Below are 18,868 nucleotides of genomic sequence, written 5' to 3' on the forward strand. Positions count from 1 at the left end.
ACTGACACACTTTACATCACCTGACCTGATTTTTGCCTTTGAGCAGAGCAGTGATAATGATTCCCTGGTTTCTAAATGAATGAGTTGAGCGGGTAGCAGGCCCAGAGGGTGGAGGAGCAAGTAGGACCAGAACAGCCAGTTGATCAAGGTCCAGGGTCGCTGTGGAGGGCTGGTTATGGTGCCGGGGAAACTCCCTGTAATGTTGCTGACAGTCATTCTGCTGATAGATCAATGCAGAGACAAGTCAATAATACCATAGAGGTGGCAGGGAAGGAATTCACAGGCTGAAACCGAAACCACTAGGTTTCCTGTGTAAACACCAACACACCTAGAGGTGAGAGATACCGGCGCACTCAGATCTGTTAAACAGATAAATCCGCTCAGGGCCAATATTGACCTAAGGTGTGACCGTAACTTGCAGTTCTCTGCCTGCTCTGACACAAGAGCTCAGAACCCCTGAAACCTTATATTTGTAAATCTTACATGGAATCACAGGATTTTTCAATATTTAACTTTTATTTAATTTGTTAATTAAACTACCTTGTACAGATCTGGGTGCCTTTTCTCCAAATTAGGTTAAAAGTTTGATTAGAAGAAGTTTAGCAGCCAAAGCTCATAAGAGACTCTGGCAGCCGTAATTTAAAAAGTCTGGCGTTTATCATCTAAAGTTACACTTAAAAAGGCAAAGTGGAAAATGTGCTGTCAGGAAAAATCTAATGAAATATTATTCTGCTGTCACCAAACGACTGCACAGAAAACCTGTACAGTCAGGTATCAGTAAGCTGTAAATAACTGTAATACTACTTGTATATAGTTTGGAGCAGATGACCATAAAGATAAATATATTTTTACCTCCACCTTATTACAGACATACATTTCACAGAGATGTTAAGATCCTAAAGCTTTCAGGCTTCAGTGGAGCAGAATAATAATAATATAATGTAATTTGGAGGATTGATGAGGCTGAATAAAAATGCAATAAGTGAAAACACATTGTATCCTTTTAGTATCTGTTTTTATTGCACCATGACTTAATAAGACACATGACAATTTAGATTATTAGCTTTTAATATAAAACCTTGAGAATTTAATTCACTCAAAATGTTTGTTATAGGACGATAGAAAAATAAAATGTCCCTGCATTGTAGGCAATTGTCTTAGAGGCCAACAAAAACGACACAAAGGCTTCTCCCATTTGGCAGTGACTGAAATGTCCAGGTACCAGGAGAGGGCTGGAGGAACGGGACATAGCATGATGGTGACAGAGGAAAATAAATCAACAAAGATATGAAATGATGTTCTCCTCATAGCTTTGTGATGTCGAAAACATCAGCAACAAAGTGACATCATCAGGCCTGAATGAGCCGAGTCCTTTCGGTTGAGGAACAACATCTTGGCAGTGAACAGCCCAGATGAACAGCTCACTGGGAACTGCAGGTGAGGAGCGTTTGAACACCACCACCACCAGGGGTCTCTATAGCTTCAAGTCCAGTGTGAACTTGTGCAATTCTAGACAGATTTGACAGGTTTAATGAGCAAAGGTCACAGGAGAGCAGCAGATATCTGGAGCTCTGCTGCGTCCTATCTGAGATGCTAACTGTAGATATGAGCCGTGAGGGAGGAGACAGACTGAAGCACGTGCTGGCTTTACCTCTGTGTTTACTGTCAATACGAGATGACTGGTAGATTAGCTGCATCTCCACGTGGAGAATTTATGTTATGTGCCAGTACATGTATTTATTAAAACCACAGGGAGGCGTCCCTCAGGCTGTGACTCTTCTCGTCTTTAGTCCTAATGTCAACACCTTCTAATAGACAGTATGTTATTCATCACTTGTTAATGTGCAAATACAAACATCAGCTTTTAAGTGGCTATTTTTAGTAGATGACAAGTTAAAGCCTTCTGGGTTTTTTTTCAAGGAAATCTGTTAACTGGTGAGGAGCTGCTCTCGTTACTCGAGTGAAGTTAATTACAAATTAGAAACGGGGCCGGCTCCCCCTCAGTCCTGCTGCTGAACGCACACGCACACATTCCTGTACTTCTATCTTAGTGAAGACACTGATTGACATAATTAGTTCCCTATTCCACTCCATTTTCTAACCCTAAAACCAAGTGTTAACCCTTTAACAGCCCTTTGAAAAAGTGAGGTCCTGCAAAAGGGTCCTCACTCCATAAGGTCACTGCTCATAAGTACAAGTACACACACGCACACATGGATAGCACAGCCATCCTTGTTAGAACAATGCATTCCATTCATTGTGGTTGCCCTAATCCAAACCTTATCCTTGACTTTAGCCATGACCAACTCATGCTTTACCGTCACCCATCAACAATTTACATCTTCTTTCTAATCTGAACCAGGACCTAAGAAATTACGTTTTGCATAATAAGGACCGGGTTTGGTCCCCATGAGGTCTACTAGTCCTGACAAGGACAAAAGGACAAACTACAACTTCTGGACCTCTGCTGCTCTTGTAGTGTTCCTTACAAACACTGAACATCAAGGAACCAGAATTATTCTTTTTTAAGTAAAATATGTTTTATTCAACCATAAAAATTTCAATCAAAGAGTTAAATTTACGGTTTTAATTAGTCTTTTTAAAGGTAAAAGTTCTGCCCCGACTGTATTTAAATATTAATCTTCAGATTTACAGTGAATGTTGTTTTCTTGGCTCATATTTTTATGATAAGGAACCTAAAGGAAGCTGCTCAACTCAGTCCATTATCATGATCCTCAAAGTTGAGGTCATGAGCATAAAAACAAGACAACCCTGTTTGTTTTGTGCTTTGAAGCAAGTTTGTACTTGTTGGAGCAGTAAGCTGCCGTCAGGCCGGTGTTTTTAAGATTCTCGGAGTCGACTCAGTTGTTGTTCAGAGGAACCTCCTTGATCCCGTAGCTGGAGCCTTTGTCGGTCTCAGTCTGGCCGATCATCCAGCGAACTCCCAGTGAAGCTGTGTGGGAAAGATCCAGAAAAAAAAAAAACATTCAGAAAATGAACAGACAAGTAAAGGATGAGTGGTGTCAGGTTTTGGTATCCTGTACATGATGAGGCTATTTCCACAGTAAATTCCACTTTATAATCTTGTAAATTTACCCTCAAAGTAGAAAGACTTTTCAGGATTGGAATTAAAGGACAAGATTGAATTTGAGACTTGAGGCCTGATGTCATGCTCCTCATGAACCCAGGCTCCTCTCGTCAATTTAGAGCATCTTTGTAAAACTGCTTGGATGAATGTTTAACTTCAGTCGGTCAGCACATGCCTGGATGCTGTTGGGAACATGCTCCCAGCACTGATTAACCACAATTTCCAGAAAAAATACAGACTTACTGTTCATTTGATTTCTCAGATCTGCTGCTTTATGGGACATTTGAACAAAAGGAAACTGATTAAACTGTTACACCCATTTCTGACTAAACACACTGACTGATCGTTTGGCTTGATTGTAATGTAACCAACCTGCAGCGCAGAGAGCCACAGCACCAAAGAGGGTAAACATTGATCCAGAGCTGATGAGTTGAGCGAGCAGCAGGCCAAGAGGGTAGAGGAGCAGGCAGGACCAGATCAGCCAGTTGATCAAGGACCACGGTCGGGATGGGGGGCTTGTTATCGGCCCGGGGAAACGTCCCGTCTGTGTGTAATGCTCCTGAAAGCTGTCCTGCAGATAAATCAATGCAGAAAACACTCAATACCAAAGAAACTACAATTTTTAGCACGTTTCAGTGGTGAAAAGCTCTTAATTCTCAAAATTATTCATGACTCGTCATGATCTCTGGAAAGTTGTCTGGAAATTGGGTTCCGACATTTTCAACCATTTGGCATCTGAAGAACGACATTATATTGCTGTATTGTTAACTGCATTATTAAGTACCCTTTATTGCAACTTTCGAGAACGGCGTCATATATAAATAAAGTCAGATTTGCTCTTCCTCGATCTTCTCTTTTTCAACGTGAGGTATTTCTATTCTTTTTTCAGTTTAGCATCTGTCGTATGTTAGAAACGTTTTCAACACGAGTAAAATGTCCAGAAAAGGTAGAGAACAACTGACTCAGACATTTGCCGTCTAACATACAGACCCTCTGGGAAATTACAGGAGAATGTGTGGAGTTTGGTGCATGTCTGAAAACAGCTGTAGAGCGAATGAGAGAAGCTAGAAAGCTGTTAGCGTCTCACCTTTTCCTGGTAGAGCTTGTGGAGCCAGGCGGCGCACTCGGCCTCATCTTCGGGGATCTGCTCCAGAGGGATTCTCCTGCAAAGAGAAAATCAGATGTCTTAGATTTAAAAAATGAGATTACCAAATGAAACTTAGCAACCCTCACTGCTAAACACTTACCTCACATATAAATCTGCATGATATTTCTTCCCGTTGAGAATTCCAAGCACGGTCGGCTTCTCGTTGTTTCTGAAGTTCAGTGTGGAATCGTAAACAGCCACGGCTACGAGACGAGACACACAGCGGAAGTCAACTGTATACAACTCTCTGTTTCTTGAATGTACCGGCGGCCATGTTGAAATACTCGCGACGGACACTCACCTGTTCCCCTGAGGTTTTGGACGGTTACCCAGAATCCCTTGGTCCTGGGCAGGAGATGATGCTTCAGCTTGGGCAGACCTTTGCTCTCAGCCACCTGCATGCTGATCTGGTGCTTCTTTGGCGTGAATCGCGTGCCTTCGCAGAAAAGCAAGAACTATAGCCCCGGGGAGAGAGAGTTCATCAGTGGAGTTATTAAAAGAAAAACATCGCTGTGACATCACTACAACTCTACGCCATCTTCATTTTTACGATATTTTCCACAGGCTGACACCTACCCAGAACTTTTCTGGATAATCCCACAGGTTCTGAAGACTCTGCGCCACCGTCCTTCTGTCCTCCTCCCATTTCCTCTTACAGAAAACGATCTCCATGAAGTACCACATCCAACCAATCACTGGAACATAAGCCAGCTCCTTCTTGGCCAACACCTTTGAACTCTGGAGAATGTAGAAATTGAAATGGTAAAGAAAAGAAGAACAAAAAATGTCTGAAGCTGGTGGGATTTGTCTTTCTCTTACCCCGAGGACTCCGAATCTTTCACAGAAGGTCCAGCCGCACAGGAAGTCGATCTCAAAACTGTGATTCAGAACCACGATGGCGTTCTCTTTCCCATACAGTGGGTAGCTCTCTGGATCCGTGTAGAGCGTACATTGTGTCCCAGACCACCACTCCAGGACAGCTACCAACTCTGAGGATCATAGAGACGCCATGATTTAGACATAGCTATGTTTTGTGTGAAAAGGGTAAAAGGGTTTGACTGTGTTTGTAAACTGGTCATATGCTTCATGCAGACTTTGATCTTTTTCATTACAAGTTACCATTGAAATAAATTGTTTCTTCCCAGAAGCGAAACAAACACTGCAGCATCAGACAACTCAATACAGTGTCATTTATTATCAGACAAGAACTCTGGAAAAATGGGTTGGGACATTTTTCTGAGATTTCCTTTTACATATGAAGACAGTACACAGAAAGAGATTGTCCGGGTCAGACGTGTTCACGACAAAAAGAAAAGGAAAAAAAAAAACCTCAAAAAGTGTTTAGTTTGTCCAATTTCACTACTGAAAAACATGGCGGCCTCCGTAGAGAGGACCCGCTCCTGATGTAAATATAAAGTATCTAAATATTAAGGGCCCATTCTAGGGTAAAGAAAACAACAATTCATACAATTTAGATGAAACATCACTCAGGATTATTTTCTATAATTTCTTTGTCAATAGATCCCTTTCTCCTAAATCGTACAGACTGAACCTTGAAGCCGTCGCCAAAAGATATCAGATCCCATTGTCTTTCCAAGTTGACATCTTTGTTGGTATCCTCTACGTGAACGACACCTTGTCCTCATCCTGAGATATGTATTTCTTTGTCACATGTCACATTTTTAAAATGTCATCAACAAACCCACTCCCTCGGACATTTCACTTGGGGGTTGGCAGGAAAAGTTCCTAAAAATGTCCAGATCAGTGACCCAGGTGTTTGTGTTCTCAAATACAGCCCTTTTGGAAATTTGCAGGAAAATATCTGGGCTTCAGTGCAGGTCTGAAAGCGGCTCTAGTGTCAGAGAATGACAGCGGCTACTCACGGCTGCTGATGCAGTAGCTCAGTCTGATGTTGATCCTGCGGGCCAGCTGCTTGCTGACCCGCCACAGAGGCAGAGTGCAGATCTGCAACAGGTTGACGATGAGGCCCGACGCCAGGAGCACGTAGAAAATGAGCAGGTGGCAAAGGAACTGGGACTTCAGCAGCTGCAGGAGGCCCATTGTTCTGTGAACGTTGCACAACTTTAAGCATTGGAACACAACAAGCCTTCACATGCCACACGCCTCACTCTAAGATAACAGCTTGTTCCTCACAGTGCACCTTTTCATACTGTACAGAGCCCCATCAATTAATCCATTGGGCAATAAAAACTGGCCAATTTTGTTATAAGTCTTTCATAGACATTTGCCAACTTGAACCTATCAGAAAACTTTTATATATACAGAATAAACAGTGCAGGGAAGATGTGTATATTATTTGTGTTTACATTTTACTTAAAAACTGTGTTTGATTTCTTAGTTAAAGTTCTGTATATTTGGTTATAATCATGTACTGTATTTATAAAAACACACCCATATCATAGGGTAAAGGCTTGTTTCTTGCATGTCATATTTCACACACAGGGTTAGTGTGTCATCAATAAGCACATACATCTGCTGAAGCTCTGTCAGAAAGAGTTCAGTGTCCGAAGAAGCAGCATCACGGAAATGCAGCAGAACAGTGACAGGGATTATTTCACCACGCTGAGTCACATGTCAACTTTTTTCTGACAAACAGGGAAAAAAAAGCATGTGACTCTCACCTCTATCAGGGCGTCCTCTCTCTCTCTCTCTCTCTCTCTCTCTCTCTCTCTCTCTCTCTCTCTCTCTCTCTCTCTCTCTCTCTCGCTCTCTCTCTCTCTCTCTCTCTCTCTCTCTCTCTCTCTCTCTCTCTCTCTCTCTGTCTCTCTCTATCTCTCTCTCTCTCACACACACACTCACCCTCACACACACACACTCACAGCCCTGATTACGCACAAGCACCAGAGTTCACTTGACTCTTCTCTGCATGTCAGCTCCTCTCTGCTCTTCTCCTCTCTGTCCTGCTCTGCACATGTGCTGCTGCTGCTGCTCACCAGTCTCACTCAGGGAACTTCAGCCGAACAAGCCCCGGAGCACCGCACCCAACTGAGACCACGCCTGGAGCCGGGGATGGAGACGTCTGTGCCGCTTCCTTCTTGACACTGTGGAGCGGAGGAGGCGGCGAAGATCGTCAACATCTGGGAGGCAGCAGGGGCCCCACATGTTGCCATGGTGACAGATGTGATGAGAAAAACTCATTGATAAGTGATCAGTCTCATCTGGTTGCAGCACATGTTTCACCTCGGGATGAATAATTCAGGGGATATAAAAAAAATTTCCCGAAGATGCATGTTGTCGTTAACTGACGCAGTGAGACCTCTAGTATTTTTTCTTTCTCTTTGCGTTGCCCATATTTGGACACAGGAAGTAAGACGCACGCGCACTGGGCTTTTTTGTATTTTTATATATTTTTTTATTATTATATTGTTATTATTTAACATGTCAGTTTGATTTTATTTTTGAAACCGAATCTTTGTGATAACCACTGATTTATACAAATTAATAACTCTTCTCTGTGTCTGATGTGAAGCCACATTGTTTTACAGGAACTGACACACTGGGATGCGCTGACCATCTTGGTGGACAGCGCCACCTGTAGTCGCAAAATCGTATGTGCGTTTTTTTGCTAGGAGCAGTTGATTAACAGGTTTTAATAATAAATATAAAAAAGTAACAAAAAACACGTGTGCAGCTGATGAACTCTAACATCCAAATATATTCAACCTCTGTTGACCTTTTTATTTTATATATTTCTAGAGAATAAAGTAGAACTTGTAAAGTAAACGTTTTATCATGTGATTTCATACCTGATCCAGAAGTCTACATTCATTACTGATGTGCTGAATGAACGTAGCAGACAATTAATTAAATTGCAATACAATTTTCACATTTACACAGATGAGCACATTAAGTCCCAGTTTGTGGAGTACAGCTATGGACTATATAATCAAAAAAGTGTTTTGTTCTTTAAAGTCGAAAGTTAAATTGTTGCTCTTGATCAAATGATAATGTTCATAATAAGTTGCCCCTAAAATGTCCTATTTTGTTTTATACTGCATCAAATGATAAAAGTTCCAGATGTCTTCTGCACTATTTCATACTTTGCCTTGACATGTAGGCCATCACTCAGGTAGACAAAACTTTTCCTCAAGACTCAAAGTCAGTTTTAATAAAAGCAAGATTTCTCTTGGCTGAACGACTCACTTCCTAAAAGAGTTTTGTCTTCTCACAGAAAAAAACAACAGTCCCAAGCTGTAAGTAAAACACTGTGGAAGTGGAAACAGACTGACATACAAAACATTAGCTTTTTCTTGCTTACTTAAAAAATAACATCTTAGACAAGTTGCCTGTGCCACCGCTAGAGGGAGATACAGATGCACTGAAAACAGCTGCCCCTTTAGATGAGGAAAATACCACCACCCCTTGCATGAACCATAAATAAGAGATTAATTTTATCTTGTGTGCTCACAACATTACAAAACATGTTATGATGTGGTATCTTTTTCTAAACTCTGCACCAAACTTTAATAGATTATTATTCTCTGCAAACCAGGGACAACTAAAAGGAGCTTGCCAGGGGTCACATGATTGTTCCACCTTTTGTAGGTCAGTGAGAAGTGTTCCAAAGTCTCTCTCTCTCTCTCTCTCTCTCTCTCTCTTTTATTTTTACAAGTCCCAAAATGCTTCAGCCGTCGTGTCCTTTACGGCCAAATAACCTTGAGGAGAGGAAGTGTCTGTCTGAAGTGGTCTGAACAGACGCTGGAGCAGCCCAGGAAGCTGTTTGTCTTCAAATACCAAAGACAAAGAGTTGTGTGTGTGTGTGTGTGTGTGTGTGTGTGTGTGTGTGTGTGTGTGTGTGTCACTTTCTAGCTTCACAACAGCAGGTTTGCAATGTTAGCTGAAAGACTTTTAATTCAAATCCGAGAGCTTTAACTATCTTAAAGGACAGATGATGCCATTTCTGCAAAGTGAAGTGGCTCAAGTGGTAATTTCATGACCATAAAATAAAAGTATGATACCAAAAGACATGAAAATAATCAGTGCAGGATACATATTTGTTTCAAATGAATCATCAAAGTTCAATGAACTATAATTAGAATGGCACTCAGTAGAGTACATTACTCCACCAAGGCCCAACATGATGAAAACACATCACAATGTTAAAGAAAGTCAAAAGAAATCCTGGATCCGCCCCCTGAACTAGATCTGCACCAAAGTTTAATGGGTTCTTCCCGGACACCTCCCACATCCTCCCATCATTCCTGGTTTTTGTGTGATGTTGCTTTCGAACATACAACCACACATACCAGCCAAATAACAAACAACAGGGAAGGAAACACAATGTCCTTCAGAGCGGTGACAATCCATCAACACGAAAAGTTGAACCAACTTTTTTATAAATAACGAATGTCACATCTACTCATGATTCCCTTGTTTAATGAGATCTGGTGCAAGATGTTATCTTCTTCATTTGGAACTCCCTCCTCAGCCTATCAGTATTTCAAGTTTCCCCATTACACTTGTGTAAGTGACATTTCGGACATTGGTTCTTCGATGATGAGTCATGCTCTTGCACGTGTTAAACTCAGATTTAAAGTGATTGAGGGTCAAACTCTTTGTGTGAAAACAGCATCATTCTGCAGAGTGAAGGTCGAACTCTGAGTGAAGTGAAAACAAGCAGAAAACACAGGAAGAGGGGGACTTTAACGGCATGTGGCAAAACCTTTGTATTTCTTCAAGGAGACGTGTTACTGCACAGTCATAAACAAGTTTGTAGCTTCGATGTTACCAAAGAAATATAGATGTGTGAAATTAAAATGAGCAGAAATTATCATCTGCCTCATAGATGCACTCCGAGAGCTGCCTCGGCTGTATCGCTCCACTCCAAAGCCCGTCAGCTATGCAAAGAGACCTGGATGAGAATTTTTTTTTTTAAATGGAAAATGTAAATCACAGTGAAAACATACGCCTTGAAAGTGGTTGTTAAACTGAAGAGACAAACCACGGGTCGCCAGGAAGGAGGGCGTCTCGTTCCCATTCACTCTCCAGTGGAAAAGTGCAGTTGATTTGAGGTTGCTGGATTCAAAAATGTGTTGCAGGGACACCCCACAAGAAGTTACCCCTTTCCAAGAAATGTCAGCTTCCATTAAATGAGTTACGTGTCACTGTTAGCGTTGCCCTTCTAGGGCCGTGCAGCGGAGGAGCCAGCAACCAGAGACCATATAAGAGTCTGAGTGCAGCTCTTGATATTTGTTGCATGACTTTCTCCTACACTCCTATTTATTGTCTGCCATTAAATCAAGCAGGGAGGCCATAAAAATGATTTGAAAAAAGCGTCCTCGCCAGATCAAACTGGAGACCAGATGTAATGGAGCTGGACAATTGTTGACACGTGGGAAAACTCGGTGCCATAACATCCGCTTTAATCCTTTAAACCTCTTTCTTATCGCCCTATTAGGAACATAGAACATCCTTTTAATTTGAAAGGTGCTTGTTTTTTCATTTATTTGCCAAAATTAAATATTTGTTCTCATAAAAATCAGTGTCTGTAGCTGGCAGTTTCTCTCGTCCAGTCAGGTTGATGCAGCTGCCTGAAGCTTTCCAGCGCGCAGCCAGGGAGACGCAGACGTCTGGCTCAGAAACACAGGGACGGTTTGGAGGAACTGTTTGATGCCGTCTGAAGAATGCACCGAGGATTAAGAAGGAATTGTTGAATACGAGTGATTTATGAGTCATTCTGCGTCACTGCGACTGGGACTGGCTTTTTTTCCAGAATCAAATTAACACTAATTCTTCATCTTTGCATAACTCCTCAGAGTAATCGGCCCACGTCGGCGGACAATTCTCATACTTTACTCATTGGTTTTGAGGTCTCACTGTGGGAAAGCCTATTTCTTACAGTGCAATGAATTTACTTATTGTAATACAATGAATGGAAAGAAAGATTAACAGGAAAAAGGAAATTGTCGGACCAACTTCCAATGGTTGCAGACAAATGACTTGAGTTTGTCTAGCTTAAAGATACATCATGTCAACACAATTTTAAATTAAATTTGAAATAACTTGATTCATTTGCGTGTTACCAATTGAAGTCGTTTTGGTATGAAACTTTCTATTTTCAGTGAACGAGGGAAAATCTGGGGAAAGGAGACAAAATGGATCCGCTCCATGAGCCTGAGTGATTTCGCTCGACAGCACATTCAGCTGCATTGGTTAGAATCCTGGGAAACTGTGAATGACTACATTTGTGCAAATGTAGCGAATAAATCAGAAAGAACTCAGGCTTCAGTAAATAAGGTGTTAAATCAGATTAGGTAAGTTTGCATGACTTCATGTTGAAGTGTCCTGACAGGAGTGGATGTGCTCAGATTTTCTGAACGCACCACGCATCGGCCTCTTGGACATGTAGGAAAAAAGTGGAAATCAGAAAAAGTGACAGCAAGGCCCGAGGTCTAAACTTTATTTGACATAGTGTATATGTGCAATAAGCCAGTAATGAGATCCTGATGTACGCAGGGCCGTGTTCCTTCCGAGCGCTGTAGCCTCGTCCATCACACGAGACGACAACGCAGCAGCGGGCCTCTCCGACACATCCGACTGTCAGAGAAACACCGGGCGGTTTCCCGGAGACACCTGCTCCGCTGCTCTCCAGGGCCCACGCATGAGGCCCGGACCGAGGGCCAGAAAGCACCGGGTCGAGTGGAGGTGTTTGATGTAACGCCATCACCGAGGGGAGGAAGATAAAAACACAGCAGGGTTTAGCATCACATGTCCTCTTCTTCAACCCTGCCTCACCTGACAGATGTCAGAATTGGGATTTGAACACTGAGGAATGAGAGAGACATTCAGCGTGAGGTCACATGTGCAGAACTCTGGTTGCTGGTCGCAGCACATGTGAGGTAGAGACGGTTTGTCCAATCGGAAATATAATAATATTCCCAATGGTTCTGCAGCTGTAATCAAGCCGGTGACTTTGTGCAGAATGTGATACTGCAGTCGTAAAAATGAAGAAGTTTGTATTATTTCTATTATTTCTTCTTTATGCTAATTCACACTTTTACTCCACTGCATTTACCTGATTGCTACAAATACTACTTTGCAGATTAAAGCAGAACGACCTTTACTTTTGATACTTGGAACAATAGACTCCACATAGAGATGGATGATAGTGAAGCCAAAGCATCTCATTTGCTCCCTGGTGGCTTGGTATACAGATAGAAGAGGCCATCAACCCCATCTCCTCCATGTTAGTGGACGGGACATGGACCAAAGTAAAGTCAAAAAACGCATCCAATAGGTAGTTCCTATCACACTGACGTTTTGTGCAAGTTTCTTTTTGTTGGTAGGTTTAGTTTTTATTTGTTATTTGATGCTACATAAACTGGGGTGACTCATCATTGTCTGAGCGCTTGTATTAGCAGGACCACAATACCACGGCTCCAACCCCCCGATTGGGTCGACTCATAAATATTTGACTTGAAGACAACTCCAAAATCAAATCCAATGAAACAAAGCTTGAAAACCTACATTTAACCTTCCCAGACAAAAGTAAAATACAGTGATTAAAAACATTAATAATACAGTAGTAGTAATAATACAGTTACGTAATTTGATAGTAAAGTACGTTACTGTGGCTTCATTCAGAACCACTTAATGATTGGTTAACGACCTGAAGGTTTGCAGGACCATGAGACGCAGAGAGCGAGTTCCCACAGTCCCGTGTCAGCATTCTTTGAAACGACTGAAGTTATCAGGACGGTTTTTACTGCTCCGACAAGCATAAAAAGGGCCCTCGCATTTTTTTCCCAAATAGCTCGTGAAGACTATTCCAACTGTTTGGTAGGGTAGGGATTGCCTCGAAAGATTTCCATCGCATGCACATTCTGACACTTTCAGACGGTGCCAACAGCTGTGCTCCTGGACATGTGTGCAGCCAAAAAGCCTCTCACAGAAGTCGGAAGATTGTTAACATATATATGAAAAAATGTCCTTTACAGCCAAATATATATACATTGTATAATTTGGAGGCGATGTATGCCTGCCACAGATGCAATGCAGTTCACCACATATTCTTTAGGATGAATCAGTTGAAAGCTTCAACCAAACCCAATAATTCTTAATTTTCTCAGATTTTCATTCAATCACTCAACACTCAGGAAAGCCGACAGTGCTGACATTGAAGTGAACAGTCTGCCGAGAAAAAAGTAAATGTATATAACTGTAAATGATGGTGTTAACACAAAGAGTAAATTGATCATGCTTCCAGTTTTCCTGCATTTCTTGTAGGAGCTCTTTCAAGAGCAGAGTAAAGTAACCTACAATGAAATCAGTGCTGCAGGGCCCATGAATGAGGCCTGAACCGAGGGCCCAAAAGCACTGGGTCAAAAAGCACTGGGCCGAGTGATGGTATTTAATGAATGTTATTGCCAAGGTGAAGAAGATTAAAACACACCATGGATACGCAATTAAATGTCTTCTTCTTCAACCCTGCCTCCTTTTCCCAAAATTGGGATTTGAATGCTCGGGAATGGGAGAACAAACTGTGAGCAATGATCAGAACGGCCCTGAACCCCCACACATTCTCATCATAGTGATATCAACTAATTTCTTCAAACTGATAGGTGAGTTCAAAATGGATAAAGAAAAATAATACATTTTGAATATATCAACATATTTTAATAAGCCCTTTTCAAGATTTGTCAAAATAAATATTTTTGGCATGAAGAAGGGAAAACCGTGGCAGATTTTCCGTTAGGGCTGTGATGGGGGGAACGAGAGAAGGACAAAAAAGAAAAAGAGAGAGGCGAGAATGGCTGATATCTCCGAACAGCTCGCCATGTGTATTTTCATGAGTGGATGTTCCATTACAGCAGAGCGCAACATGGCTGAAAAACCCATCAGAGATGTAAAAGGATACGGAGTGATCACTTGTTTCCACTGGTAAAAAAAACAGAAGGGGGGGGGGTGGCGGGGGGGGGGGCGTGTAGCATTGTAGTCTGTGGACGCTGCCCTGCCTATTTAGCTCATTTAATGCTTTTTAACACACTGTAATGTACATATGCATATGTTATATCATCCTGGAAAAATCCCGGAGAGTGAGAGAAAGGTTAGAATAGGAGAATCTACCATGTATTTTTTTTTTTTTTCCCCCTCATGCATTAATCATTTTACTTTCTAAACTTTCAGACTCACTTTGACCAACCCTCTTTATCTAAAGTTCTAGTTTTTGAAATAAAAAGATGATAATAGTTCCCTAAATATATACATTATTCCAAGATAAGACCCATTAATGAGCTTGTTCTGTAGGAAAATGGTAAAAAAATGCAATGTTAAAGATTGTGAAAAAAATCAACCCTGTGATCCCGATCTGTATCAAACCTGAATTGGTTCTTCCCTGACCAATGCTACAATCTTTCAAAAAAGCTTTGCTGTAATCATCATTCGTTGCTTCTGTGTAATCTAAACAAACAAACAAACACACAGGGCTGAAAACACAACACCTGACTTGGTGGAGGTAAGGAACAACTTGACAATGACAATATCCATCTCTTGTCTATACTGCTTATCCTTCGAGGGTTGAGGTAGATACTTTTTATCTGTATTGTGTTTTTGAATATTGCTAATCACCCTCCCTAGCAACAGCGAAAATGGCATGTTTATACTCACTGAATGAGGGAACATGTTATGTAATGCTATGATACATAGTATTATCAAATATGTTTATTTGCTCATTGTGTGAAGTCAGACGTCATCAAATCTGATGCAAGATAAATGTATCACTGCATTTTATTCAGTTATAAAACCTATTGAGTGTTTATATACTTATTACAAATGCTACACAGCTCAACAAAGAGTAACTGGTTAAACTCACTGATCACTGGTGATTGTGTTTTCCAGCTTCATGCAGGAAACAGGCAGATCTTTGTGACGACCCAACAACACACATTGGGCTGATCCGGCTCCAGTGTTGTTTCAGGTGCAGGTGCAGTGTAACGTGGTGTCTGGATTGTGTTAAAGTGTTTACTTTGAGCCAAAAGCTCTGACACTCTCCCACCGAGCAAGTGCATAAAACGTCTGATTAGCACCGAAGTTTTCATTCCGACGTTAACGCTCGGCCGCGTGTTTAGCAAACGATGTGATCTTTGGGAAAGTCGACTCATTTCTCACGTCAGAATGGTTCGGTTTGACTCTGACCTCTGGGCGACCTGCGCCGTTGACTGCTCCAGCAGGTGGAGGCTGCGTCTCGCTCAAGGACGCCTCTCTGGCTCGGTTTCAGACTGACTCACCGCTCAGCTTGACTCGAACGACAGGGGATTTGAGCGTCTACCGGGTCATTTCAAAAAGTTCAAATCTATGAAATTAAACCAGCGACTGCCAGTTGGTGTTTGAGTATCTCCGAGCACAGCCATCCCTGTTGTGCTTGGATGTTAACCCTCTTGGATGATACCATTAAAACCAATGATTTATCTCAAATCGAAAGGGGAAGTTGGGAGTTTTTTCCTGTTATCTCAGACCTGCAGCTCTCTGCACTGTCTGGCTTTATTGTGTGCAAGGTTACTGCCAGGCCAACACTTCACAACCTGATTTAATGAGACTCAATGCATCTGTTCTCAGTTTCACACCGGTGCCATCAGGACCTAAGTGGAAACAAGCCTCGCTCTGTCACCCTGAGCCTTCTTGTGGATTGGTGGAGGGGAAAAAAAGGAAAAGAAAACGCAGTTCCAGTAGTTTTTTCTTGAATATACATCCCTGAAGTCGAGTGCCTCTTTTAGCCTGGATTTCAGCAAATGTTTTCAGCAAAACCCATAATTACTGCAGCATGGGAAAACTCCTTTTCTCTTTTCCTGCTTTCCACTTGAACGTTTCTTCTTTTGGAGTCCTTGCCTCCTCACCAGTCCCTGATGCCAGTCATTTAAAACATCTGAAGTGAAGCATCTCAAACCCACGGATCATATCAAAGAGGCCGGCTGGAGACAGAGCGGAGCCCCTGTGCTGCAGGACCTCCGTTCTCTGGGTGAAACCAGTGTGCGCCCCCACGGTTGGCAGGGAGAAGGGCCGTGGATATTTTCCCGATGATTAAGCGGAACTTGTGCCCTGAAATAAATGACTTACTTTATTTCAAACGACAGGCCCACTTCTTTCCTTGCACCCTTGCCCTTGGCAGCCTCTCAGTCACTTTGTTCAGCAACAACACTCCCTGAAGGAGCCGGTGGGAACGCTGAAAGCTGATTTCTGTTCGGATTCAGGGAGGCAGAGAAAAAAATGCATGTTACCTTGGAGTCAAAGTTACAATTGGTCTTTTATTAAAAGTATTTTGCCGTCAAGGCAGCAGCCTGGGTGGCGGAGGTTTGAGTGTCGGCGGATTTTCTGATTTGAAAGGTGGGTTTTGATACCGCTGGACAGAGCCAAGGTTCCTGTTTCCAGGCTTCGTGCGAACGTCTGGCTGAAGCTGCACACTGTAGGGATGAAGAAGTGATTTTCCAAAAATGTTAAACTCTTCCTGTGACACAAAATATATGTGTAGAAAGGGAAAATGAAGAAGAAGTTTAATCCACCATCTTGTTTTTATAAAGGATGTTAATCACCTCCTCCAAGGATGTTTTGTTTGTCAGGAGAATTACACAAAACACGACCAAAGAGATTTCCACTGAAGGAAGTGGAAGGATATGACTTGGGCCAATAAAGAAAGCTTTGAAAATGGTCTGGTCCCAGTCAAAGTATTCACTTTCTTTAACATGGTGAGATTTTGTGTTACTTTCATCAGTTTGTTCGATTATTAGCAACACTACATGAAAACAACTGAGCAGATTTTCACGAAACTCGCTGGAATGATAGTAGAGCGATATGGGTCAGGGAAGACAGCTTAGTTTAGTGCAAAACCCACACAAAGGGGCAAATTCAAGATTGTTGTTCCTTTCCTTAACATTGCAAGGGCGTAGTTTTGTTTGACAATCTCCCAAAAATCGGGCATGTTTAGGGAACTGAAATCTATGAGTGTGTGAAATCTGGTGCAGCTTAAATGATTTTAAGGGGACTGTTGGGCCTTGGAAGAGGTTTCTTCATATTCTCAGGATATGGATATGTTTGTCTATAAGCTGTCATACTTTTGAAAAGCTGTGAAAAGCATAACGAGTGATGTGCAGTTATAATGGAGAAAGGCAGAGTATATTATTGTCTATCGTTACATCATCCCAGCATTGGACAGGCTGGTATTTCACACCAGTGTGACTGAAGGGGAACACCACACATAGAGCAGTTCTCCTTTTTAAACTTGCATTTGAACAAGAGGCTTCCCTCTCCTGCCGCTGCTGTGTGGGTCTCCATGTGCTGTTAAAAATGACAACCTGGTGCCAAAGTCCACATTTGCACCTCCAGATAAAAGCACATCAGCACAAAACCACCTGATCTTTAATTCATCCGCTGTCGATGAATCCAAACCGCTCATCTTCTCGGGGAAAGCGAACTTTTCTTGATGTTCTTTCAGCGAGTTGCAGCCAGTTTCTTCGAGGATATCCATCCTGCTGGTTTCTGAAAACTCACCTCAGCAGAAAACGCTGCTGTACTGTTTGACACATTGACATCCTCTGGCGAAGCCGTACGAACCACCCTGGAACGTGCTCTGGGCTCCAGACCAGCCACCGGTGCCAGACCCACATAGCCGATCTTTGGTGTGTGCCACCTGGACTGTTACCAGACCCTTAACCCAAATATCTCTGCCACAGAGCTACGACAGCAACCTCTTGACTTCCCCATTTTTTCCTAATGGTGCATTTTTTTCCTGGCCTTGCCATCGTTTGCTAAAAAATTCCTTCCCTGGTTGCTGTGCTGTGAGACAGATGCTACAAACTCAACTACATTATCACATTTTTAAGGTTTGTGAGGAACTGATAGGATAAGAGGTGTGAGGCTGACTTTCTTTCAATTTGAAAAGATGGAGACTTTTACAGGAAATTGAGTGTTCATATCATAGAGTGATAAAGAGGGACGGGAGATGGCTCCCAAAAGTGAAGCTAAATTGTCTTGATTTCCACAGTAATCTTTAACTGCAGGATAGGTCTTAAACTGTACCTCCTCCATGTTAGTAGTTGGGGAATCGACCGAACAAAAAAGTCACAGTGCTTGTCAAACACATTTTTGTCAAAGATGGTTTCTGTCTTTTTAGTAGTAGTTATCATGCATGTATTTTCAAGTGCTCATTTTTCTGGTAAGTGTGATTTTGTATTAGTTATTTGATGTCATATAAACATGGTAAAACATTATGATTGACAGTTGAGACTGACTCACGATAGGTAAAGGGTCAAGCATACTTATGCTTTCATATCCAGGATGTTGTGGCTTAATTTACGGAAAGCGAGAGGAAGTGGAGACTCTTTGTCCATTTTTATATACAGTCTTAACCTTTTTTATTTCCTAGCAACGACAGCATCAAACTGTTTCTGGTAATTGATAAGCCTTTAAAAAATAAAAAATAATTTCCGTGGTAGGTTTTTAATATTAACATTTTTCAGAAATCGATAAAAATGAATGTGTGAGGAAATTCAGAAAGTAAGAGGAGACACTATGATGTCTGTGGCTTTTGTTGACAAAAACATATATTATATAATATACCACCAGCCATTTCCTTTCAAATGTATTTTAACTAGTGTTTTTATGCTGTATGAGCAATGTTGGTT

At 41.8% G+C, this 18,868-nt stretch overlaps 1 protein-coding gene across 1 annotated transcript; it reads right to left on the bottom strand.

Annotated features, from left to right (window-relative positions):
* Positions 1 to 2,678: 2,678 nt before the first annotated feature.
* Positions 2,679 to 7,226, bottom strand: agpat4 (1-acylglycerol-3-phosphate O-acyltransferase 4 (lysophosphatidic acid acyltransferase, delta)). The gene is made up of 9 exons (XM_061087691.1): positions 7,190 to 7,226; positions 6,119 to 6,300; positions 5,055 to 5,224; positions 4,812 to 4,973; positions 4,537 to 4,690; positions 4,336 to 4,438; positions 4,176 to 4,251; positions 3,461 to 3,659; positions 2,679 to 2,953 (listed from the first exon to the last, which is right to left on the bottom strand). Exons 2-9 carry the CDS (start codon positions 6,294 to 6,296, stop codon positions 2,862 to 2,864), a joined length of 1,134 nt encoding a protein of 377 aa, XP_060943674.1. The 5' UTR covers positions 6,297 to 6,300; positions 7,190 to 7,226; the 3' UTR covers positions 2,679 to 2,861.
* Positions 7,227 to 18,868: the final 11,642 nt, after the last annotated feature.

Source organism: Limanda limanda, chromosome 15 (assembly GCF_963576545.1).
Source record: "Limanda limanda chromosome 15, fLimLim1.1, whole genome shotgun sequence".
Classification (NCBI taxonomy): Eukaryota; Metazoa; Chordata; class Actinopteri; order Pleuronectiformes; family Pleuronectidae; genus Limanda; species Limanda limanda.